General features: G+C 46.3%; 2 protein-coding genes across 2 annotated transcripts in view; one reads left to right on the top strand and one right to left on the bottom strand.

Annotated features, from left to right (window-relative positions):
• The window catches only part of veph1 (ventricular zone expressed PH domain-containing 1), an 86,632-nt gene that overhangs the window by 6,652 nt on the left and 53,025 nt on the right, over positions 1-26,955 (bottom strand). Inside the window, exons 10-11 of the mRNA XM_085370953.1 lie at positions 26,609-26,743; positions 17,151-17,268 (exon numbers count right to left, since the gene is read on the bottom strand). Of these exons, the coding sequence (XP_085227079.1) occupies positions 17,151-17,268; positions 26,609-26,743 (253 nt within the window). The remainder of the gene's footprint in view (positions 1-17,150; positions 17,269-26,608; positions 26,744-26,955) is intronic.
• Positions 15,076-16,230, top strand: LOC146618628 (uncharacterized). Its single transcript, XM_085371403.1, has one exon. It carries the CDS (start codon positions 15,076-15,078, stop codon positions 16,228-16,230), a length of 1,155 nt encoding a protein of 384 aa, XP_085227529.1.

Genomic DNA, 26,955 nt, shown 5'->3' with positions numbered 1-26,955 from the left:
AAACTAAACAGCAGTGACGTTTGTAGGGTTACTGAAGTTTGGCTAGCTGGTATATAATGATGTGCTACGTGACCGCTAGCGACACAGCTATGTTAGCATAATATAAGCAAGCTAACTTTTTTTCCACTCGATAAAAGTTAATGTGAGTGTTCTCGGTGGTCAGGAACAAATGTAATCGCATGGCAGGATGCTGTAAAAGGACCAAATTTCAGCCAGGAGAACAACTGAGATAATCCATCCACAATACGAGGTTAGTCATTCATATACTGCTGCATGGGCTGGGCTGTAGTTACATCATAAGGTTTTAAAAATTGAGCTTAAATAAATCATTAGTGGTAATAAAAGCCAAGGGAGGTCAACAATGATCACCGACTGTTTTAGGAGATTTTTGAGATTAAATAGAAGAAAATACATAACATTAAACATGTTAACAACACAAAAGCCATATTAAACGCAGACTACTTTAGGCCCGGAAGTAGGATTCGTCACATCATCAGTTAACGACCGGATTGTCCCAGTCGGGTTGACGTCTGCACATTGACTTGATTCTTTTCTTTCTCAGTCATTCTGTTGTAGATTTGCTGACGTCCTTGGAATCACTGCATGATTGCATGACGCATCAAAGCTTTATCTGTCAGACAGATGGCCTCACATTTGAGTTTAGAATACTTTGGTACACAGAGGAGTTCGTGGTCGATTCAATGACAGCAAGGTGCCCGGGTCCTGTGGCTACAGAACATCATCACCTCTCCACCACAGTGTATGACAGTTGTTGTGAGGTTTTTGTGCTGACATGATGTGTTTGGTTTTTCCAAACATGTTGCTGTGTGTAACTGTCAAACATCTCCACTTTGATCTTATCTGTCTAAAGAACTGTGGTCCAGAAGTCTCCCAGCCTCTTAATGATACTGTCATGAACTTTAATATTTAACAGTGAACTGAGGCCTGTAGAGTCTGAGATGTAGCTCTTGGGTTTTTGCAGTTTTTCTGATCACTGTATGGTCGAATTTTACCTTTTTAAATTCCTGTGGAAGCAGTAAGTGTGTACTTAGTTATTCACAGGACTGCATATAACATAATGTAGTATATACATGCACCACTAGCACCGTTTCCAAATCAGGCTTCACCAAACCTAATGCCATACCCTACCTACAAGTGTCCTGTTACACATAGATCGTACTTCATTTTGTTCTGATGTGCCATTGTCATTGATTCTGCTGCCAAATCCAATTGATGGTTTCAAAACTGCTTCCAGAAAAAATCTCGGTGACTGACTCAACCTTTACTGGAAACCTTAGGGACAACATTAAAAAAGAGCAAGATTAAATTCCAAAAATAATAATAATAATGGATTGGATTTATAAAGCGCTTTTCAAGGCACCCAAAGCGCTTTACAATACCACTATTCATTCACTCTCACATTCACACACTGGTGGAGGCAAGCTACGGTTGTAGCCACAGCTGCCCTGGGGCAGACTGACAGAAGCGAGGCTGCCATATCGCGCCATCGGCCCCTCTGGCCAACACCAGTAGGCGGTAGGGTAAAGTGTCTTGCCCAAGGACACAACGACCACGACAGAGAGCCCGGGGATCGAACCGGCGACCTTCCGGTTACAGATACGCTTCCCAACCCCCTGAGCCACGGTCGCCAAAAATATATCCTTATGTAGTAAAGTTTTAAATAAGAGAAGAAATATAAGCTGGAAAGTGTTGCAGTAGAGCTGCATAAATGATGCCACACATGTACAAAGGCCATGACAGCCACATATGTATTAGCTAACATGCTTCCCTAATCTCGCCCTATGATGTCACCAGAACCTCCAGTTGCACCCTTGAGAAATGCTGCCTTGATTTGACAAACTTTCACTAGGCCTCAAAATTCCATTTATAGCAATGACACTCAAAATTTCACAGTGTGATGAACGTCTCTCTTTTCCAGAAAATGAGATGAAAATTTCTGTCTTCGCTGATTGAATGTGGGAGGATGACACTTAGATGGGGCTTTCCATATTTTTGAAAGAAGTCGATTTGTCTTCCCGAGATTACCAAATGTGCTCAAATCCACACGTGGAGAGAAAACTGATGTAATCACCATATATTTTTATTCCCCTTTCTCTTCTGCTGCTTGCCAGTTAAGTGAGTGCAACAGCATGTTGTCCAAGTGAAAATACTGAACAGCCCAGGGAGCGCAGGATAAGAGGACACACTTGGTATGTGCCGTATTCAGGCATGTCCACACATACACGCACACACACACACTGAACTGGTCATTAACGCACACTTCAAAGACATTCCAGTAGTTGAACTCAACAGTATATCATAAAGTATTATGGAGTTGTACCAACCACGGGCTGCACTCCATAATAAGTTGAAGTGAAAAGCGCTTTTCCTTTTTAGCTTTAAAAAATGAAACAAGTTCTCTCTCTCTGTGTGTGTGTGTGTGTGTGTGTGTGTGTGTGTGTGTGTGTGTGTGTGTGTGTGTGTGTGTGTGTGTGTGTGTGTGTAACCTCTGAGTCTACTCTGGCCAAGTCAGCAAGTTCTTTTAATTAATTAATTTTTTAATCATTGTAGCACAACCATATAAAGTATTATAAAGTCAAATCTTGGCTGGGTGCCGCTTGCTATATGAACAGCATGCATACATGTAAATATGTGAACGGACATGTGGGAAAAAAAAGCCATCTAAAAGTAAAATATTCCAGTTTTTTCAGGGAGATGAGTTGAGTGTATTTCTGTCATTTACTGTAACTTCAGCTAAAAAACTGGACAGCTTTCAGTTGGACAACTAAGTTCCCAGGGGATGGTTCTGAGTTTCCGTCTTGGCCTTGAATACGTTATTGCAGTCTTGTTTTATGACCACGTTCCTTTACGTGAAAACATGTTCATGTGCCATGAACTGTACTGCCATGACTAAAGCCGCGAAATACATTTCCTGTAAATCCAGTCTGGCTGCATAAATGCAATCATTTCCAGTACAGAACAAGTGCAATAAATCTTGCATTTGTTCCATACTGAATGAAGCAATTCAGGTCATTTTCTGCTAAAATGACCTGAATTGGGCAACAGTTTGGCTTTTCAAAAAAAATATTTCAGTAGCTACATATTACAACCCATATTGAAAAAAATGGTAACACTGCATTAAGTATAAACAACAGAATACAATAATTTCTTAATTACTTCATTACTAAAAATTCTATATTTACCTAAAAATTAGAGAATAAATATCAAAAAAGCCACTTTGAATTTGTTGCCAGCGACATGCTTTGAACATACTGAAGCACATGGCATGCAACGTGGACATCTATGAAGGCACCATCATTGGTGAATGATATGATGCATACAGGTTTAGGAGCGGGAAATTCTGCCAATCAGATTGCACCTTCTTTTGGGAATTCCTTTCCGAATTCTGCAAGACAGATCAAAACTCCATGCTTTGTGTATTCCAACAATAGTGCTCTGGATTAAAAGATTTGTGGTATTAAACTGGAAAAGAAATATAAGGCAAAGAATGTCCTAAATCAGCGGTCCCCAACCCCCAGGCCTCGGACCGGTACCAGTCCGAGGCTCAAAACTCAAAATGAGGATCTAGTTTTGTTTTGTTTTTAATGCTATTCTCATTATACATGCTCCCCCTAGGCTTAATTTAAAAAATATAAGATTTCTCGTCACATCTATGCCGACGATATAAAAATATATTTTCAGTTAGATCATGACGACATTGCTCCGTCGTTGCACTGCTTCCTCGAGTGCATGGGAGAAGTCAGAGAATGGCTTTCGGGCAACTCCCTTATCCTGAATGAAAAGAAAACGGAAATTGTGGTGTTTGGCAACCATATCCCCCGGGGCCTATTAGCTGATACCCTTGGTTCCTTTGCCACTTCTCTCTCTGACTCGGTTGTTTTAAATTTAACAAACAAGTGTCCTCAGTAATCAGTAATGTACATGTTCTGATTTTTATCTGTTGTGTGTTTTAATCAGAGCCAGGTGCCATAATAATGTGCTGGGTTAACTGAACTGTTTAAATACAAAAGAGTCATTTGGGCAGATTTGTACTCATCAGGTAGATGTAATACCGCTTTGACAACAAACTAAATTATCTGAAATAAATGCAAGGTGCAAAAAATCTGTAAAGGTGGTGTCTATCATCCATCCATCCATCCTCTTCCGCTTATCCTTTTCAGGATCTCAAGGGTGCTGGAGCCTATCCCAGCTGTCTTAGGGCGAGAAGCAGAGCTCCCCCTGGACAGGTCGCCAATCTGCCGCAGGGCTTGGTGTCAATCATTTTATTTAAAAAATGTACTTTTATTCAACGTAATATACTCTTTCTAAAAGGACTGTTAGAAAACAAAAACTATAACATCTGTCCAAGTCTGATCAAGACAGCCATGCATAGAAGAAACATGTATATATATACACAGTATGGTGTAGTCCAAAAGTCTTGTTATACACCTCACTTCTTTATATTTTGTCAGGGGAATGTGACACAGGTGCAGCGATTTATTGAATCATGTGCAAATATTCATCAAAATACAGACTGAAAGACAAAAAACAGAGTCCATACAATTCAAACAGGACTGAAAGTATGTATGACCACCTTTACTCTTCAACACAGTCTGAATATTTCTTTAAGCAGTCTTCAGGAATATTTCTCCAGGCTCCTTGAAGGACATTCAAAGCTCTTCTCTGGATGTTGGCTGCATTTATGTTCTCTGTCGACATGAGATTAATGTGCATGCTACAGTAATGTTGAGGTCCAGACTCTGGGAGGCCGATCCATGACTGATAAGTGCCATTGTGTGTTTTCAACTCAATTCAATTCATATAGTGCCAATAGTCACCTCAAGGTCCTTTATATTGGAACATAAAGACCCTACAATCATATAAAGATATGCTTTTACTGCATTGGCAGTGCATTTGGGATCACTGTTGTGCTGGAAAATGAAGCTGTTAGATATCAGATGTTTTCCAGCTGGTATCGTATGGTGGATCAAAATCTGATGGTACTTTTCTGCATTCATAATTCTATCAGTTTCGATAAGATATCGATGAGGATTTGAACCAAGAATTTTAAATCTGGATTCATCAGACTTGCTGCTACTGATTTTCAGTCCAGTTCTTGTCTAATTTGCTGTACTTCAGACTTTTCTCCCTTTTTCCTCACAGCCACCCTGCCACTGAGTCCAATTCTGGTGGTCTTTGTTGGATTTTTCCCCCTATTTCTTAAGGACATAAAGACATTTAACAGTATCTTAATATCTTATGGACACTTAAGTAGGGATGGGTATCGTTTAGGTTTTATCCGATACCGGTGCCAAATCGGTACTTTTGAAACGGTGCCGGTGCTCAAACGGTGCTCAAACCGGTGCTTAAAGAATGGAGAACACAAAATTGGTCCAAAAACCTCTCATGTTCAGCTGGTTTTTTGTAAAAAGATAACAATGTTAGCCTTTTCTGCAGCTATGGGGCATATATGGCATCACTCTTGGCTGGAAGCAGTGCTTAAACAATGGAAAAAACACAAACTTTGTCCAAAAACCTCTCATGTTTAACTGTTTCCCTCTTTTTCTTTGGTCATTTTAGCCTTTTTGGCCAGGGTGAAGGGAGCATCTGCCATCAAACAAGAGGACAGCCGCATGTAGCTATGATGATGTTTGCTAGTTCACCTTACATGCATTAATGTAATAACGTGGTTAGCCTACTCAACGTAAATTACACACGAACAACATTAAGCTACTCACGCAGAGAAGAACAGCTGCTGCTGCCATCATCATCCGTCATCATTTCTGCTACACTGGCAGGGCTAGGGGCCAGGACTCTCCTCTTCGGGTTTTTGGGGATGTTGCTAACTCCGGGTCCGATAACAGGCAACCCACCCGCAGTAGATGCGCTCGGTGTGAGGTCTCACAGCAAGCTATCAAATACGGCGCATTTCTGGGCTTTTAAAAAAACGCTATGCATCGCCAGGTGTTTCATCGGATTTGAGGTGTTGCCTCCTTTGACAGTATCACAGTATCAGCTTAAAGCACTTGTTGCAGGCTGCTGAGTTTGCATATTTTGCTGTGAAGTACAGCCAGACTTTTGACCGCTTCGCCTTGGACATTTTTAATCTGTAGCTCTGCTCTAAAGGAACGTACGTACCTGGACCCGCCTACTATCCTCGGAAACGTAAAATGATTGGCTAGAAGTGTATCACAGCTCAGGAAAAAAAAGCACCGAAATAAAGCACCGAAATGTGCGCTGCTTTTCGGTCTGGTTACTACCGTTTATATGGCACCGGACACCGGTACCCATCCCTACACCTAAGATACTTCTGCTACTATCTGCCATAGATAATTTTTTAGGCCTTCTACCTCTTGTTCTGTCTTCCACTTCTCTGGTTTCCTTAGTTTTTGTAAGGACACCCTGAAAATACTATTTTGACAGACATAAAACACTATTTTATGTCTGCTAAATTGTGCAGAGTTGACAAAGTACAGACTCTCTTTACTTAGAAAGTCCAGATATTTGTTTAAAAATGTAGGAAGTAAAAGTAAAAAGTTGTCAGAAAAAATCTTCTTCAGTACAGCAGCACAGTGTTTGCGCTTGGTCATTTGTTATCGTTGGCATTTTATGTAGATTCAACTTAATAAATGAGGACATGTGTTATATGTTGTTGTGACAGGCCGCTGGTAACAAAGTGCCTAAAGATACCATTTGAAAATGGGTTGTTGCGAAGTTATCTGTTATGTGTAGACAACACTGCTTCATCCTGTGAGTTTTTTTATGATGATTCATAGGGCAGTGCTAAGTGGCTAAAAAAAACCAAAAAAACATTTCTCTGCAAATGCTACAACGACTGGACTGAATCAAAGTGAAAAAGCAGCCAATGTCCTAAGAAAAAGTTCGAAACACATGGAGAACAGCTGCTCAAGAGCACTTGAAAAATGAGAACAAACTCTGGCAAAATACAAAGACGTTGGGAGTGGCTCTGGACTTTTGCACAGTACTGTAGGCACACACAGACACACACAGAGCCCCACAGGGACACAGGGTATCACTGTTCCCCTTCTAAATCCTCCTGTAATGAAGAGAAACTGGCACGAGTCTAAAAAGGTAACCATCCATTCCTTGCAGTCATTCAGCCAGGTCAGTGAATGCACCGGTTAGCAGCGGAGCGCAAAGAATGGAGTTCAATTGGCTTCTGTATTGTTTATATCAAGGAGTCTTGAAATGAGCCATATAAATGTCAATACCACTTAAATGTATGAAGATCATTTGTTTAAACAGACTTCTCATTAATCTCATCTGATTTCTGATTATTATAAAGAGCCACATCCAAGTGGACTGTGATCTGTGTGTTATTCCAAGTATCCACAGCTGGCCTGAACATTAGGGTTAGCCAATCTAGACCTGTAGTCCATCTATTTGAGATGTTGCCACACACACAGACAGAGGCAGCGTCTTTAGTTATACCTGCCTTTTATAAGAATTTTCTCATTAGATAAAGCGAAAGAAAACCTCACAAAACTTAAATATGGCTTTCTGCTGATTCTCTAATTATTTATTTAACGCTACAATACAACAGTAAATGTCCTAGTGATCTCTCATGTATGCATGGCACAAAGTAAAAGTTCCTCAGTATTTTTAATAAATGATATTTAAACATCTACAAAAATGCGAAGAAATGTTTAGCTTAAAACACGTTTCATGCTCTGTCTGATTGATGGCTCCTACCCGTTTAGCCTGGTTCATAGCTCGTTACTTGCTTTCATATCTGGGCCAACTTGGACTTCATTCCATTAAGATGAAGTGAACACACTTCACTTAAGCACATTCTGTGCGCTGCAGCTACATCTATCGCCACGCTCTCACAGACGGATGAGGCTACATACCACTGATGTTACTCTCACTCACTCGCGCACACATGGAGCATCTTACAGTTAAACTTTATTACACGACTACTATTACGTGACTAGATTACATGCCTCGCTCCTGGAGGGATCTCTGCTTGAGCACTCCAGGAGAGGTTAGCAATGGTCCCGAATCTCTTTCATTAAATCCTGATCGTAGAATGAGTTTAGCTTTAAACTGGCTTCTCTTTATTTGATTTTGGGACTTTCTGTCACGGTCCTGGGTCTCCTGACCCAGCGTTTTTAGTTCTTTGTGATTTTTGTATTATTGTACTTGTGTGTGATTTATTCTATGGCTTCTAGTTTTGATCCCTTGCCCTTCATGTCTCTCTGTGTCCCCTCTGTTCTGTGTAATTGTGTGTCTTTGCATGTTTGAGTTTCTTGTTTTCTGTCACTCTGCATTGTGCATTATGTTCTCATGGTTGGTTTTTTGTTACTCTCTCTAGTCTAGTCTCTTGTGTTCCCAGCTGAGTATTTCCCTGTGTATTTTGGTTCTTAGACCTCTGCCTTATGGTTTATGTCTCTGTATTTCTTAGTTGCTGTCTCCACTGTGTCAAGTTCGCGTCTCTGTGTGATACTTCCTGTTTTACTTTGATGGTCCGTGTCTCATGTGAATGCGTCCTGCTTTGCTTGTCTCGTCAGTCCTGATTTCTCCCAGCTGTGCCCTCCTTCTGTGTCTCATTCCCCTCGTTACTTCCCAGTGTATTTAAACCCTGTGTTTCTCTGAGTCAGTGTCGCGTCGTCCCTCATGCTGTGTGTGGATCTCCCTGTGAGTTCTTAGTTTATGGTTTCCCAGTTTAGTCTAGTTTGTATGTTTGTTCTACCAGCAAATAAAGCTGTGTTTTGAGTTCACCTCCCCGAGTCTGTGAGTCCTGCATTTTGGGTCCAACTCCTGCCTGCCGCACAGCGATTCCTGACAGTACGACGTCACCCCAACATGGACCCAGCAGACTTACCCGGGGAGAGCGATCTGATACGTGTCCAACGCCTAGTCGAGTGGATAACCCACACTTCCAATACAAGGGCAAAGATTGTGGGGATAAATGCTATCGAAGCAATCCTCAAAGGAAATTCTCATCTCCGCCAGGTCAGAGGATGTTTGGACTTATTGGCCAATTTGAATGAAGCCCGGGAGGCGGCGCGAACTCGGGAAATATCAGACTTGGCCCAGCAGCAACAGACAACAGCCACCCTGGAGCAGCCGCGTCAGTTTCACCGGCCGGATGTGGTTTTTCCCGGCCCTTTGGAGCCATCTGCGGGGAAGAAACGTCGATCACGCCGCGGGCGCGCCACCCCACAGCCGGACGTTCGGACTTTTACATCGCCGGCTGTGGTGAATAAGGACTCTTTTTCTGTGTCGAACCGTGGGACTATTCGTTCAGGGGTTGTGTTTTGTGCTACGGATGGTAATGTGAACAGTTTATTAGCTGCCCAGCCTCCTGAAGCTCTCTTAGCTGCCCAGCCTCCTGAAGCTCTCTTAGCTGCCCAGCTACAAGCTGTGTCTCCTGTGTCCCCGCTAGCACAGTCATTAACTCCACCACAAGCTCCATTTTCACCTCTACCATCGCTTCAGTCATCAGTTCGGTCTGCCACTCAGTCGCCCTTAGCTCCATCATCCACACTACCACCTGTTTCTCTTCCACCACAACCGTCACTACACCCAGCCATTCAGGCTGCTACTCAGTCAGTCATTCAACCCATAGCCCTGCCATTAAGGCACTCTGTAGCCGAGCCATTAGCCGCCCGACCCGCAGCCACTTCAGCCACTCCTCCACCCGTCACACCTCCACTACAACCATCACTGCAGTCTCTAGCGCAGTCTCCTGCAGCTCTGCTTTCCCCAGTGCAGTCTCCAGTGTCCCCAGTGCAGTCTCCAGTGTCCCCAGTGCAGTCTCCAGTGTCCCCAGTGCAGCCTCCTGCAGCCCTGCTTTCCCCAGTGCAGTCTCCAGTGTCCCCAGTGCAGCCTTCTTTAGCACAGTCACCCACTCAACCACCAGCACCACAACCGTCACTACCTCTAGTTCATTCCCCTGTGAAGTCATTAACTCCACCACCTACTCCACTCTCACCACCACCGTTACTACAGACATCAGTTCAGTCCCCTGTGCAGTCGTTTACTTCTCCACCGTTAGCAGCTCAGGTCCCCGTGTGTCCAGCAGCTCAGGTCCCCGTGTGTCCAGCAGCTCAGGTCCCCGTGTGTCCAGCAGCTCAGCTCGCACCTGAACCTTTGGCCCAGTTCCCCGTAGCAGTGCAGTTTTCTAGCCAGCTTAACGTTGAGCCCGGGGTCCCAATTCTCTCTGGCTCTACATCGGCTCCTGCTGGAAGCTCGGATGAGCTCATCCAGCACTCCGCGGCTCCTGTGTCGCCAGTTTTGCTCATTCACTCCATGCAGAGAGGTAACTTGATTTCTACTCAGGGTACTTTTCATGGTTTAGCCGCCGTTGGCACAGTTGGCCACTCCAGGGCTTCCCCAGAGGCTAGGTCTCAGTCCCCAGCTGATTCTGGACCCCTGAAGTTTAAGCAGCCCCCTAAGAACTGCACCATGTTCGCATTGCCTGGGCAGAGTCAGTGCTCAGTGCAGCGCCAGTTGTCCTCATGTCCGCCAGAGGACTTCATGCCTGTTGGCTTTGTTTTAGCCTCCGCTGGAGGGTCCGAGGGGCCCGTTCAGCCGCCCGTCTCCGCTGGAGGGTCCGAGGGGCCCGTTCAGCCGCCCGTCTCCGCTGGAGGGTCCGAGGGGCCCGTTCAGCCTCACGCCTCGTCAGCTGGAGGGTCCGAGGGGCCCGTTCAGCCTCCTGTCTCCGCTGGAGGGTCCGAGGGGCCCGTTCAGCCTCCTGTCTCCGCTGGAGGGTCCGGGGGGCCCGTTCAGCCTTCTGTCTCCGCTGGAGGGTCCGAGGGGCCTGTCCAGCCTCACGCCTCGTCAGCTGGAGGGTCCGAGGGGCCCGTTCAGCCTCCTGTCTCCGCTGGAGGGTCCGAGGGGCCCGTTCAGCCTCCTGTCTCCGCTGGAGGGTCCGGGGGGCCCGTTCAGCCTTCTGTCTCCGCTGGAGGGTCCGAGGGGCCTGTCCAGCCTCACGCCTCGTCAGCTGGAGGGTCCGAGGGGCCCGTTCAGCCTCCTGTCTCCGCTGGAGGGTCCGAGGGGCCCGTTCAGCCTCCTGTCTCCGCTGGAGGGTCCGAGGGGCCCGTTCAGCCTCCTGTCTCCGCTGGAGGGTCCGAGGGGCCCGTTCAGCCTCACGCCGCATCAGCTGGAGGGCCCGAGGAGCCTGTCCAGCCGCCACCTGCGACCGCCTCGTCGTCGCCTGGTCCGGCTGCATCTGCCTGTGCTTCTGCTACGCCTGGGCCAGCCGCATCTGCCTGTGCTTCTGCTACGCCTGGTCCGGTCTCGGCCTCTGCAGTTCCGCCTGGTCCGGTCTCGGCCTCTGCAGTTCCGCCTGGTCCGGTCTCGGCCTCTGCAGTTCCGCCTGGTCCGGTCTCGGCCTCTGCAGCTCCGCCTGGTCCAGCCGCAGCCTCTGCAACCTCGTCTGGTCCGGCCTCCGAGTCTTCGTCCTCGTCTGGTCCGGCCTCCGAGTCTTCGTCCTCGTCTGGTCCGGCCTCCGGGTCTTCGTCCTCGTCTGGTCCGGCCTCAGCCTGTGCTTCGCCTGGTCCGGCCCCCGCATCGCCACCGTCTGGTCCTGCCTCGTCTGGTCCTGCCTCGACTGGTCCTGTGCCCACCAGGCCATGGCCAGCACGCCTGAGACTGGGGGGCCGCCGCTGCCTTCCGCGCGGTCGGCCCCCTGAACTGCTCCGTCGTCTCCTTCGCCGCCGCCGCTGCCTTCCGCGCGGTCGGCCTCCTGAACTGCTCCGTCGTCTCCTTCGCCGCCGCCGCTGCCTTCCGCGCGGTCGGCCTCCTGAACTGCTCCGTCGTCTCCTTCGCCGCCGCCGCTGCCTTGCGCACGGCCGGCCTCCTGAACTGTTTCCACGTCGCCGCCGTTGCCTTCCGCACGGTCGGCCCCCTGAACTGGTTCCACGTCTCCGCCGTTGCCTTCCGCATGGTCGGCCCCCTGAACTGCTCTGTGTTTGGGTTGTTTTCTTGGGCTCCGGTGTTTGCTGTGCTCTTCTTTTGTTTTCTGTTCCGAGCCCTCCGTCCTGGGCCCCCGCCGCCCGCCCTGGGTTGTTTTCTGTTTGGTTTTGTTTTTCTGTGTTTGGGCTGTCTGGAGCCAGCCCTTGAGGGGGGGGGGGTACTGTCACGGTCCTGGGTCTCCTGACCCAGCGTTTTTAGTTCTTTGTGATTTTTGTATTATTGTACTTGTGTGTGATTTATTCTATGGCTTCTAGTTTTGATCCCTTGCCCTTCATGTCTCTCTGTGTCCCCTCTGTTCTGTGTAATTGTGTGTCTTTGCATGTTTGAGTTTCTTGTTTTCTGTCACTCTGCATTGTGCATTATGTTCTCATGGTTGGTTTTTTGTTACTCTCTCTAGTCTAGTCTCTTGTGTTCCCAGCTGAGTATTTCCCTGTGTATTTTGGTTCTTAGACCTCTGCCTTATGGTTTATGTCTCTGTATTTCTTAGTTGCTGTCTCCACTGTGTCAAGTTCGCGTCTCTGTGTGATACTTCCTGTTTTACTTTGATGGTCCGTGTCTCATGTGAATGTGTCCTGCTTTGCTTGTCTCGTCAGTCCTGATTTCTCCCAGCTGTGCCCTCCTTCTGTGTCTCATTCCCCTCGTTACTTCCCAGTGTATTTAAACCCTGTGTTTCTCTGAGTCAGTGTCGCGTCGTCCCTCATGCTGTGTGTGGATCTCCCTGTGAGTTCTTAGTTTATGGTTTCCCAGTTTAGTCTAGTTTGTATGTTTGTTCTACCAGCAAATAAAGCTGTGTTTTGAGTTCACCTCCCCGAGTCTGTGAGTCCTGCATTTTGGGTCCAACTCCTGCCTGCCGCACAGCGATTCCTGACACTTTCTGGTAGTATTTATGCAGAAATGTAGCAAACTATGAATGGTTTATACATTTTTAAGCACTGCAATTTTCAAACCAACAGTGATTTAAGATTTGATCTTTATTCCAAGTCTTACTTCATCAGCACAAAGCACTCACCGAAAGGTCACCAGTCCAAAGTAAAGCAATCACATCTGAGTCATGGTGGAAGTGACTGACTGCTTATAGTGACTTTAAAAATGCTTAAATCAGGGTGGCAGCTGTTTTGTAAGAGCTGCTCTCTGCTGCACTTTCCTTGACTTTTCCGGGGAAAGGTCATGTGCCTCGAAGGCATTCTGAGGGAAAACATCCCATGGAGCTCCCCAGAGAGTGTCACGGACCCAGTTCCAGGGATTCGGGGTCCGTGAGCAGTGTGGACTACTATTGTAATTATTATTATTATCATTATTGTGGTTGTTGTTATTATGGTTGTGTCTGCTGTCCTGTTTTTCCGTGTTGGTGTACTGTCAGGTGTTTAGGGGTGTGTGCTTGTGTATGTGAGGGTGCGGTCGTGGCAGGCACTTTTAGGCCTGGTGGGTGTGGCCCTGCCAGCTGACCGGTCCCACCCAGGAATCCACACACACCTGGCGCCGATCAAGCCTCGTCAGAGGAGCTTCAAAACAGTGTGGCTGAGAGCTCCTCGACGCTGGATCGTTGAGTGACTTCCCGTCAGTCTTAAGTGTATTGTGCAAGGTTAGTGCAAGTCTACTGTTAGGTTTTGTACTCACGGCTGCCTTTGGTATACGTGTTTCCTCAGGAGGAATTGTGGCGACCAGGAGGCAGCACACGGAGAGTACACAGGGAACGGAGACAGAGCACGGAGCACGGGATAAAGGAGAAGACACGGAACGGGAGTTGGGATCGCACGGGGGGATTTATTGTTGTTCGGATTGTCACCACTGTAAATAAACACTGTTGCACTGTAGAGTCCTGCATTTTGGGTCCTCCTTTCCCCACATCCCCACGGTCTGCCAGCGAGACCGTGACAGAACGATCCAGCCATTATGGGCCCAGCGGACTCAAGGACCGTCTCACAGGAGGAATTGCTCGCCCAGCTCTGGAAATACTGTCGGAGCATTATCCAGGCGGCGGATCCACATCAGAGACACATGCAGGTCGTATTTTTTGATTCCTTCTTATCATCAATCACCTCATCTGTGAGCTTTTTGGACATTAAGAGACTAATTTCGATTATAACCACGCTGAGGGAAAGTTCCTGTTTTGAGCTGTTTGGTTTGGGCTGTCCGGGCGAGGAGGATATGGCAACCTCCCTGGGAGCCCTTGCTGCCTATTTCTTTTTTCATAGGCTGATAGCCTCCCCGCCGTCGCTTGCAGCTCGTTTGTTGGACCCTCCATTGCGGGGGAAACGTTTCACACGCCCTCTGCACCTCACCACATCTCCACTCACCTCTGCGGCACCTGCTGAGTCAGCAGACCAAGGACCGGCAGCTCAAAATCACACAGCTGCTCTCCTGTCCGGCCGGCTGGTGGAACCTCAGCCTGATACGCTGGCCCCGGCATCGTTAAAGAAGCGACGCTTGCGCCGCCGGCGTGCCTCACCGCAGTCAGACTCTAAAACTTTCCAACAGCCGGCTGTGGTGAGTCATATGGACAATTCATCTTCATTCACCTCATCTGTTTATTCACGGGACTGTGTGAAAGCTAACCTCGTAGCACAGCCAGCTGCCCAGCCTGTAGCCGTAGCACAGCCAGCTGCCCAGCCTGTAGCCGTGGCACAGCCAGCTGCCCAGCCTGTAGCCGTGGCACAGCCAGCTGCCCAGCCTGTAGCCGTGGCACAGCCAGCTGCCCAGCCTGTAGCCGTAGCACAGCCAGCTGCCCAGCCTGTAGCCGTAGCACAGCCAGTCCAGTCAGCCTCTCGTCTTCATCCTCAGTTGGAGGCTGATATGCCTGCTGGAACTACCCTGCCATTATGTCACCCGCCTGTTGTTTCTACATCGCTGTCCAGTCTACCACGAGTAGCTGCCGCACCATTATCACCTCCGCCCTTTGCAGCTACTTCTCCACCAGCGTCCCATCAGACTGCAGCGACCGCAGAACTCTCGACTTCACCATCCACATCACCCGCTCGACCGTCATCTTCGCCACCTGCAGCTTCCGCATCGCCATCTTCACCTCCGGATCAACGACCATCTATACCCGCGTCGCAGCCGGAGGAGCGGCTCAGCGAGCGGGAGGAGCCCGCGTCGCCAGCTGTGGGGCTCAGCGAGCCGGAGGAGCTCAGCATGCCCGAGCAGGAGCTCAGCGAGCGGGAGGAGCCCGCGTCGCCAGCTGTGGAGCTCAGCGAGCCGGAGGAGCTCAGCATGCCCGAGCAGGAGCTCAGCGAGCGGGAGGAGCCCGCGTCGCCAGCTGTGGAGCTCAGCGAGCCGGAGGAGCTCAGCATGCCCGAGCAGGAGCAGCTCAGCGAGCAGGAGCAGCTCAGCGAGCCGGAGGAGCTCAGCATGCCCGAGCAGGAGCTCAGCGAGCGGGAGGAGCCCGCGTCGCCAGCTGTGGAGCTCAGCATGCCCGAGCCGGAGCAGCTCAGCGAGCCGGAGCAGCTCAGCGAGCCGGAGCAGCTCAGCGAGCCGGAGGAGCTCAGCGAGCCGGAGGAGCTCAGCGAACCACCAGCAGAGGAGCTCGGCGAGCGGAAGGAACAACCGGCGCTGCCAGCCGAGGAGGGGCTCTCGCTGCCAGCTGAGGAGGGGCTCTCGCTGCCAGCCGAGGAGGGGCCCGCTCAGCCGGAGGTCAGCGAACCGGAGGGACCTCCACGTCTAGCGCGGCCTCCACGCCATCCACGTCCAGTGCGTCCACGTCAGCGACCGGCGCGTCATAGACCATGTGCCACGCCTCGCTGTTGCTCACCGGAGCAGCGACGTTGCCATCGGACCCGTGGCAGGCCACCAGAACCGTTCCGCCGCCACCGGACCCGTGGCAGGCCGCCGGAGGAGCAGCGCCGCCGCCACCGGACCCGTGGCAGGCCGCCGGAGGAGCAGCGCCGCCGCCACCGGACCCGTGGCAGGCCGCCGGAGGAGCAGCGCCGCCACCACCGGATCCGTGGCAGGCCGCCTGAAGCGTTCCGCTTCCATCATGGGGTTGGAGGTAGGCCGCCCGAACTGTTTTCCCACCACTGCCTGACCCGTAGCGGGTTTTGCCTGCTTGCGGTCCACTGGGTCGGCCGCAAGAACTGTTGTTCCCACCATGGCAGTGGTTGGACATTTGAACTGGGGTTTTGGGGCCCTCCGTCCGGGACCCCCCGCCGCCCGCCCGGGGTTGGTTGTACTGTGGTTTTTGTTTTGTTTTTGTTTTTGGGTCGTCGGGTGCCGACCCTTAGAGGGGGGGTACTGTCACGGACCCAGTTCCAGGGATTCGGGGTCCGTGAGCAGTGTGGACTACTATTGTAGTTATTATTATTATTATTATTATTGTGGTTGTTGTTATTATGGTTGTGTCTGCTGTCCTGTTTTTCCGTGTTGGTGTACTGTCAGGTGTTTAGGGGTGTGTGCTTGTGTATGTGAGGGTGCGGTCGTGGCAGGCACTTTTAGGCCTGGTGGGTGTGGCCCTGCCAGCTGACCGGTCCCACCCAGGAATCCACACACACCTGGCGCCGATCAAGCCTCGTCAGAGGAGCTTCAAAACAGTGTGGCTGAGAGCTCCTCGACGCTGGATCGTTGAGTGACTTCCCGTCAGTCTTAAGTGTATTGTGCAAGGTTAGTGCAAGTCTACTGTTAGGTTTTGTACTCACGGCTGCCTTTGGTATACGTGTTTCCTCAGGAGGAATTGTGGCGACCAGGAGGCAGCACACGGAGAGTACACAGGGAACGGAGACAGAGCACGGAGCACGGGATAAAGGAGAAGACACGGAACGGGAGTTGGGATCGCACGGGGGGATTTATTGTTGTTCGGATTGTCACCACTGTAAATAAACACTGTTGCACTGTAGAGTCCTGCATTTTGGGTCCTCCTTTCCCCACATCCCCACGGTCTGCCAGCGAGACCGTGACAGAGAGAGAAAACTGTGCCCAAGAGAGCTGGTGAGATGACATGAAATGAGAAAGCAATCTTTTAAAATCCCACTTTAGTTGTTGTTCATTCCTCTGAAGACAGAAAAGGATGGGAGCCATTCAGGGGAAACCGCAGGAGGACAAAGTGTGTGAGGCAAAGTGTGTAATTTCAATGTTTGACGATATGCAAGAGCGGAAATGTACAGTGAAGTGTTTATAAAGGTGGAGGGCTTCAATTTTCAGATAAGAAGAGCTCATTTCTTCATTCCTTCTATTCTCAGTGCCCGTCTTAGCGTGCATATATGTGTGCGTGTGTGTACCTGTAGCTTTCTCAGGGTTGTTACACATGAAGCAGAGCCAGCCTCCTTCCTCCTCACTGTATCCAAACAAGTCGAAGAAGCGCACCTCTTCTAGCTGGATCTGAAGGTTGTCCAGGTCCTGAAGGCAAACGGAAAGGAAACAAATACATGGAACAACTGAGCATCTCAAATACTAAACTGTCCTATTTAAACTTTCTATCTGCTGTGATCAATAGTGACTGCCTCCATCCAAAGCAGCGGACAGTGCACAAGAGAGAGTAAGAACAGGATGCGGGCAGGGTGGAGCGGGTGGAGAGGAGTGTGAGGGATAATTTGTAACATAGAGATACCAGCAAGTGAGAAAGGGTAGATTTACAAGATGGCATGCTATGATGCATTGTTTGAGGTGTTGGCAATACCAAAAAGACAGGAGGCAGAGCTGTAGGTGCATATGTTCATACTGGGAGTGACCAGGATGGATAAGATAAGGAATGAGTACATCAGCGGGACAGCTCAGCTCCCATTTCTCTATGTAATGAGAAATATCACGGAGAGATCAGGCATCTGTGCTGAAGCAGAAGAATTTAACATTAGAAAAAACTGAGTGGTGTCCAAGATGGATCATTGGAAGCTTTGGAATCTGCATGAAAAAGGCAAAAAAACACGTACAAAAATTAGGCTCGGGCTGAATTAAAAAGAAGAAAGCAGGTAAAGGACGAGGACCAGCTGAGGACCATAAGATGACTTAGCCAAAACAGGAAGGTGAAAGTTACAACATCATTCTTAGATTTATAGTCTACATAGTATTTATTAATGCATTTAATTAATCAATTTTCACTTCTTTGTTTTTCTCACTGTTGTATATATACCTGTTTATACTCTCTCGTGTTATAAAACCCCTTGTGATTGAGCGAGTGAAAGAAAGTCAGGCACAGGTTAAAGTCCCGAAAAAAAGTTTTTTTATTTAACCCAAAAACAAAGGTGGTTAAATTATACAAAAAAATCAAAATCTTGTGCCCATAAAAGAGGTCAAAGTAACAGAAATCTACTCAAAGTTAACAACAAACAATACTGGCAACTCAAACAAACTGACCTCCCTAAATGAGACAAAGAAACTTAAATAGGGCTGATCAGCCCACAAAAACACACAAAACCTAACTGAAACTAACATAACGAACTCCATTTCCCCCCCATGATCCAGAGCTATGGAATGAGCCAATTTGCAGTTCTCCATCTAGGCTTGCTCCGCCCCCTTTTCACCTCTTGGCTCATCAATCAAGGGACCGGAGCAGCTGTAACTGAGGTAACTCAAAAACAAAGAGATTAAATCATACATAACAGTGTAACTTTAACTTTATTGTAGACTGTACTATTTTCATCCTTTATCATGCTGCTATAAAACAACAATTTCTTTTGTGGGATCCATAAAGTATCTACTTATCTAACTATCTGTCATAAATGTTAAATATATTCTTTTTAATAAAAAAGAATAAAAAACATTTCATTAAAAGATGTGTTTAAGTGGGTTAAAACAATCATGATCAAGTTCATGGAAGAATTCTTGCACTGATTGCTGCACTTTTCCGGAGCTTTTCCTGAGCTGCTGGCGTAGCTCCGGATTGCTGTTATTATTATACTCGTCACTTTGTGGTTTACATGCAACACACAGACCCTTGCACGAAAAGCACTAAAAGACCTTTCAAAGAGTTTACAGAATTACCGAATGACAGCAACGTCAGGAAGAAGGAACACGAGAAGCTCGAGAAATACCAAGGGCTCACAGAAGAACTCGAGAAGATGTGGAAGGTGAAGGCAACAGTGGTCCCAGTGGTAACCGGAGCACTCGGTGCAGTCACCCCCAGGCTGGGAAGAGTGGTTCCCACTCCCAGGAACAACATTTGAGATCTCTGTCTAGAAGAGCGCCGTCCTAGGAACAGCTAAGACACTGCGCAGGCCCCTCAAGCCCCCGGGCCCCTGGGAGAGCACCCGAGCTTGAAGGATGAACCACCCGCAGGGGCGAGCGGGGGATTTTTATATATATCTATGTTTTATTTAGATTATACTAACATTCCTGTGGTTGTTAAACAGCTCAGGGCATAAGCAAATACAAAATCACACATGCATAAGGGATTCTTAACTCTAAGAAGTAGCTACTTAACAAAAATCCTGAAAATATCAACTTTGCATCTGTGTCAGAAGAGCAAACAATGGAAGACTAGACCCCCACCAGAAATCCCACAAGACCTCCTGCACATGGTAAGAGTTATACTTCACTTTGAATTCACACAAACACACTTCAGTGACACTTGACATATTTCTTTTTTTCTTCCTTGGAGAAAAACATGAAAATGATCGATCACTACCATTAGTTTTGTTTTGTTTTTTTACATATACCGTACATTTACCATAAATTTACATTATCTTTAACTAAAACCATGTTTCTGCAGTGCTGTTATGTGGTTTCCCAGATCTCTTTTATCATGATTGCACAGTTCAAATACCCCAGAAACAAACCTACCACATACACGCGGCTCCAGGATTTCTCTAAAAACAGCTCTTGCACACTGATCATCAGTAAAACTTCTGACTTCAGCAAGCAGGCTAACAAATGCAGATGGATTTAAATGACTATAAGAAAAAACTGAATGTAGCTACACTGTGCTGAGCTACTAGTGTGTTTTAATTTATCCCCCTTGATGTTAAAAAGGAAAGATGTCACATCTGATTTTTTATGTTATTACTACTTAAATGACTAAAAATGAAGGGGATTTGCCTGCAGATACAGATAAACCCAGACCATATGTGGTTTGGGAGAGACCGAACATCTGTGGGTTTACGCCAACATTAATATACTCATAACGTGCAGTGGACCGAGTGGTCTTCAGGAGATGTGAGCTTCAAAATGAACAAATGCAGAAAAAGATTTGCAAAAGAAAAGCAGGAGCGAAAGACAAGAAAGTTAGTGAAAGGATAAAAGAGAAGACGAGGAGATGAGAGTCGAATGGTATGACAAATATGTTACCCGACTGTTTTCGCAATATACTGTTTTATACTTGTACTCTACTACACTGCAGAGGTACCAAATATGTTAGAAAATACAGTGCACATCTTCCCCCCACACGTAGTTCCACTGTGTTTCATAATTACGCTAATACGTTCCTAATATGTTGCTATCTGGAAATATAGGAGAGCGTTTATTGTTTTAACTGATTATAATATGTTAGCAGGATTTAGCTAAAGTATCTAACGTTGGCCATCTGCAGCTCCAGGCAGTATTTCCAGGAAATGTCAGTAAGCTGCACCTCTGAGCTTCAAACTGGCTCCAATGTAAACCCACAGAGGGTGTCACGACTTTTTACAGCCGTCTTTAAATAGCATCAAAGGTGGGGTTATCTACCAAATGTTAATATAGTTAAAGAACCACTCCACCCGTTTTAAAAGGAGTGCTTATCAGGCTGTGGTAGCATTTGATTATATATTAAAAATATATGTTCATGCATTACAATTACAAATCAAATCTTGCTCTATCAGCAGTCACATCATCCATAAACACTAGTGACCTCCTTCTACTGGCAGCCATACATGCCTGTTTTCTCTTCCCATCATTCACCATTTGTCTTGGTTTTGTTTGTCTTTTCTATGTCTTTCAGATCTGCGCAGGCTTTTTAAAAGTGTTTTCTGTCTAATTTGTCCTTCTTGTTCTTGAGTGTAATCAGTGGTTTGCAGCTTGTTGTAAATCCACTGTTTTCACATTCATGAAGGCATCTCTTAATTATAGACCTTGACACTCTTACCTCCCCGAGAGTGTTCTTGACTTGGTTTGATGTTGTGAAGCTGTTTTTCCATGGGAATAATCCTGTCGGCCACTTCGGTCGCGTTTTGTGGTACTTGAGGCATTTTTTGGTGTTGCTGAGCTGCTCAGTGAATTTATTGTTTTTAGATTTAGTCAGTCCGGATTTTTTTGTTCTCACTCTCTATCACACTGACAGGTTTATTTTGTTTTTTTTCCGGCCTAACGATGGCCTGCCTCACTTGCACTGACATCTCTCTTTGGACCTCATATTTAAAATTATAGTTAAAATATATTAAACACTTTGAATCATATCAAATATCCTGAACAGCAAATGCAAAAAAAACCCCAACAAATTGTAAAATTCCTTGAATTGAAGTTGGAAGTCTGCACTTCAATCACAAATTGGTGATGTACAAAGACAAAAATACACAAACCGCCTTTGTCCAGCAAATTATGAAACTGACCTGACCTGACGGTGTTGTTCTGTGGATGGATGAGAAACCAGAACGACTCATGAATCGTGTCGTAGTTTAGACTCACCTGAATCTCGTCTTTGTTGGCTTCCAGAGCCCATTACAAGAATGCCTTAAACTCCAGCGTATGTGTCTAATCAAATTATCGCAACTGAAAGGCCGTAATGCACGGAACAAACATCCAGTATGTGTTTTCAAATGTGAGCTTTGATGCTGCTGAGGTTGGAGAGATGAATTTGCAGCCGGGCAACAGCTTGTGTGGACAAACATGGCCATGTTTGATTCATCAAGCCCCCAAAGGTGGATTCAATAAAGAGATGAAGAAACAAAGGCTGGATTATGTGAGTCTGAATGTAATCTGTCTGTCCTCGCAGAGATTTCACTAAACCCCCTTTGTGCACCTCTCTCTATCATTCCTCTCTCTCCTTTCATCATTTTGTTTAAGTTTACAATTATATTTTCATCAAGATTCGAGATTGCCAGTGCACATGGCTGACGGCAACTGCAACAATGCTCAATGTACCAAATCTGCAAAATGCGTCCTTAAGGTTGTTTTTGCCATTTAAAATCTTATCTTATTCATTTTTTTCTAACATAAATCCAGATATTCTAATAAACTGGGAATGATAAAAGATTTTTTAAGAAGCCAAACTGTTATTAACTCCAGAAATGGAGGGAAAAAATGTGGTTGATGAGGTTGTAAGAATAAAGGTGAAATTTCCGCAGAGAAAACTGAATGAGACTGAAGCAGGAAGGAGGAGGAGGGAGGGGAGTGTACGTCTGGAGAAAGGTGAGTGGATAAGAAGAGGGAGTGTTGGGAAGGGGGAGTGGAGGAGAGGCGGACTGAAGCAATAAACAGGGACGTGCTTTATTTCTGTTCCTGCGGACTTTCATCTGCGGCTCTGTCTGGCAGGCCGGGGTCCTGACTATAAAACTCCTTTCACACGGGCACACGCAGAGGTCAGCTGTCTCCTCTCCCCTTGTTTCGTCCTCGAGCATCTTTATCTAATCACAGCCTCGGCCCCATCTTTATCTTCGAGTACCCCGCCTTCCTCCCTCCTCTCCCTCCATCAAAAGTTATCTTCACCACAGTTGTATCAACAAACTCTCACGCGCTGGGCAAACTGAGTGAAACAATACTTTTCAATCACCTCCTTCCACGGACTTTGCTCTGTCTCCTTTCGTATCTTGTGCCATGTCTTCCTCTCACTATGTAAGATAATCCCCACTCCTTAAGTTTTCTCCTCGGCAAAGTTTACTCCTTGCTAACCGCCCCTTCAGTTCCTCTCAGTTTCCTTTTCTCTTCATCTGCATCCCATCTGACCATCTTTGCTCCTCCCCACCCTTTCTGCTCCTCATTTCCTTCACTTTTATCCTTTTACATCTTTATTCTTTTAACCTTTTACTATTTTCCAACTTTATGTATTTGTAACTTGTAAAGCAAGTGTTATTAACTTGTTTAAGGTCCCCCCCCCCTCTTGCCCTTAGGCCCTCCATCCCCCCATTTTTGCTTCCACCAGCTTTTCTCTGTGTCATAAAACTACTAACCCAAAATGTCAGAAGCTAAACACAAGCCCCTCTTAAATCACCGAAGCCTTGTAAAGCCCTACGGTCTCCCTTTAAATCTTCCTGTCAGTACGGATGTAACTGGTAACCTTTTCTGTCTCACACATATAACAGCTTTCCTTGTCCCGCGGCTCTTCTCCTTGCTGTCAAATCATGTGCGATGCTGTTTGGCTGACAATGACAGGAGAGAAGCTGTAGATCTCATTGAGGTGGAAAGAAAGCAAAGAGGCAGTGTGATGAATGTGGATGGAGAAAAGAGTAGTGGCTCTCTTTCTCCTCCTTACTCCTCTTAAATTACACCTTTGTTTTTTTTCTTTCACCTCAACACTAATTTTGCTTGTTTTGTGTTTCCGGATCACCAAAATCGAAGCTGTCAGCATCAGCATGTTTTTACATTCTGCTAAGATAATTTAGTAGTGGTGAGCAAACTTGTTTAAGTCTACCGGTGCAGTATTTGCCACTCCCCGTCAATACTTTGCACTAAGTGCATTTTAATGTGAAGGCAGTGATCTTAACCGTAACAATTAACAGTCCATTTACACAGTATAATTTCTTTCACAGACATTTGCACTTATGCATTGTTGGAATATTGTGCTGAAACTTTGCAGACCCTTTTCTAAATTCCCAGGCCAACAAATACAGCTGTTTAATCAACGTCCACGGTGTTGTAGCTGTTCTTGGTGTTTAGTATCCTCGCCAAGAAGGCTTCAACATGCAGACTGGAGGAGTTGGGGACTGAGACACCAACTTTCTAATTGCACGCAATCTGATCTGCCTCCTGAGCCTCAACTAACTACTACCAAGATACGCAGTATACAGTAATGCACCAACTTTAGGCAGTGGTGATTATAATTGTCATTGCCACATGTAAATCGTTCTAAAGCCCAGCAGTCACAGTCACTGGGTAAGCTGGTTTTCAGAGGGTGAATGCTGTGATCCATGACCTTTTCTAAAAACTTAACCATCTCATTTTTTCTATTGCTTTTTTAAAAAGCGAGTGAAAAGGAAAGACTCAGTGTGTCGAAACAAAGAGCAAAGCACAAAGATTCAGGGTCCATGTCAGGATACGCTGTGTGGAGTATGGTGGACGTTAGCGGAAATTAACCTACGGCAAAGATTTAATGCTGGAACAATCAAAGAAAAACACAGTCCAGGCGCCATGAGGAAAAGCAAACTACAGTGGGTAGCACTAGGGAACACATTAGGGAACAATAAATACAAAAGGTAATGAAGCTACAGTGGAACAGGGAACAGATCAGGGATAACGTGACAAGCACAAAGTACAAAAGTCTACAAAAGTAAAACAGGATAAATACAACAAAATAAAATGACACGATCAAGACAAAAAATGTGGTATTTTGTAAATATAATAATAAACACAAATTCACTGTGTAATTGTGTAACTTTATTAGCAGCGTCCTCCTGAAATGCGCCAACAACATTGAGAGTAACGTCCTCCTCTCTGCCCCTTAATGCTCTCTGGTTGCTATGGTAACACATAAATATTTCTTTCAAAATAAGACACACAAATACAACACGGGAAAAGACCCAGGGAAACCGAGTTAACGTAAAAATCCTGAAAACCATCAATTTCGCACCCGAGCCTCAACTCTCGCGGCCCGGTACCAAACGACTCATGGACGGCCCGGGGGTTGGGGACCGCTGTACTAAGGTGATACACAGGGGCACAAGCGGGGAAGACTACAGGTTATACAAAACAAACATCAGGCAGAATGATCATGAACAAAACCAGAAACTGAAGCAAGGAACTAGGACTCAGTGACAGTAATAAATGTGGCACACAAGAAAATACGCTTTTAAAAGAGGGCCATAATCTGACAGGCACCTGATAAAACAGCAGTAATTGAGTGGGAAAGAGAGCTTACAGTTTTACTAACATGAAATAGTGAAAGTGAATGATCATCGTAAGTTGTAAAGTCACTGTTGTTGTTGGCACGTACAAGGGATTTCTCTGACCAAACACAACAACGAGCGTGTCAGCTGAAGCACTGTGTTATCAGCATGGCTATATGGCCCATAAATGTAAAAAATCACTGCATGTGTAGCTTCAGGGTCTGTGTTTTTATAGGCCTCCAGCTAAAACAAACAAGAGTTTAATGTGATCTAATTTAGGACTATTGAGATCATCAGGAAAGTAATTCGCTCGTGGATAATCAAATCAGACAGTGAGAGAGTGAGGTTGTTTACCCTATGGGTATGTATGTGACGCAGGTGTATAAGTGCTAAGCGCAGCTGTTTTAACATGTGGCGACATAAACGTGTCCACACACACTCCCAATTAAGTTTCCGTGATTGAACAACAAGAAAGCGACTGGGCAAAAACCGGAGAGTTCAAGGAGAAAAACCTGTTGACAAAAGAGAAAACAAAAGTTCGTCTCACGTGTGATGATTCCCAAGACTTTTGGAAAAAGATTCTGTGGACTCATAAGACAAAAACTGAACTTAGTAGAAGGTTTGAGTCCCGTTACAGCTACCATAAAACTAACACAGCAATTAAGTCAAATGTGGTGCTGGCAGTGTGATGATCTGGCGCCGACTTCCTGTAACTGATGGAACCATGAATTCTGCTCTCTACCAGAAAATCCAGAAGGAGAATGACCGACCGTCAGTTCATGACCTGAAGCTCAATCACACAGGGGTTATGCACCAAGACAATGATCCAAAACACACCAGCAAGTCCACCTCTGAATGGTTAAAACAAACAAAATGAAGGTTTTGGAGTGGCCTACTCAGTCCGGACTTAAATCAGATTGAGATGCTTTGGCACGACCTTAAACAGGCTGTTTATGTTGGAAAACCCTCCAGTGTGGCTGAATTAAAACAATTCTGCAAAGAAGAATTCCTCCACAGTGATGCAAAAGATGCATTGCCAGTTATCACAAACACTTGAGTGCAGCTTTTGCTGCTGCGAGTGGCACACCAAGTTATTAACGTTTAGAGGGCAGACAGGTTTGATTAAATAAATAAAATCATCATTTAAAACCTGCACTTTCTTTTTACTCAGCTTATCTTTGTCTAATGTTAAAATTTGACATGTAAGTGTGCAAAATATGCAAACAAACTAAGAACACAGGAAGAAGCCAAACACTTTTTCTCAGCACTGTAAGTGTACTTGTGTTTTTTTCTGTAAGGGCTCCATATGGGAACCACAGCTGGTTGCAACCACAACACACGTTTAGAGAAAGACAAATAACAGCTGTATTTTCTTTGTGAGCCTAATTATTTCCTAATGAGCACTTAGCTTGTCACACATAAGAAGCGACAGCACGAAGAACACCACCCATTTCCACGTTCTCACCAAACCAGACGCACATATTCACCCCCCACACCATTCCCACCCAACCCCCCTCTCGTTCAATTGCTTTTTCTCAGTGTTTCAAATCTGCAAACACACAAACAGACATGATAAAGATGAGAAGACAGGGCGAACGGAGGTCCTGTATACAAACACGTCCATTCAGTGCCTTCCATATCTAAACAAAGTGGGTGCTGACGCTTCCCTATCTTTATTTCTTTCTTTTACGCAAGCGATGACTTCATCTTCTCTGGTGGAAACAGATAGCTTTTATGAGGAAGCTGCATGATTGCGCACACACACACACACCCACACTGCGGTGGTCCAGTACCTTCTTGTGTGGGGTAGTCTGCTGTGTCATGGCCATAGAAAAGCTGTGAGCTCCTTTAAGCTGCGTCTTTTCCCAAAGAGAACCCAGTTTTTGGACACACTCGTCCCTGGTGCTGAGAGGTACGCTGGACTTACTCTAAGAGACAAAATACAAGAGCAGGAGAACAAAAACAAATTTAAAAACTGAGATATGGTTCAGATAAAGACACAAAAGACTGCGCAAGAGCGTGAAACTATCCTAGTCAGTGAAGGTTCTCAATTATTCTCCAATACGAAATGTTTAAGAAACAACATATTTCAGACCTTCAGGCAACCAAAGACCAATGACATCAGATGCACGTCTTACAC

This window comes from Diplotaxodon limnothrissa, linkage group LG14 (assembly GCF_057381915.1).
Source record: "Diplotaxodon limnothrissa isolate DT_005_m linkage group LG14, D_limnothrissa_male_GT1.1, whole genome shotgun sequence".
NCBI classification, from domain to species: Eukaryota; Metazoa; Chordata; class Actinopteri; order Cichliformes; family Cichlidae; genus Diplotaxodon; species Diplotaxodon limnothrissa.
Note: the sequence above shows the minus strand (reverse complement) of the source record. Positions and strands in the feature narration are given on the sequence as shown.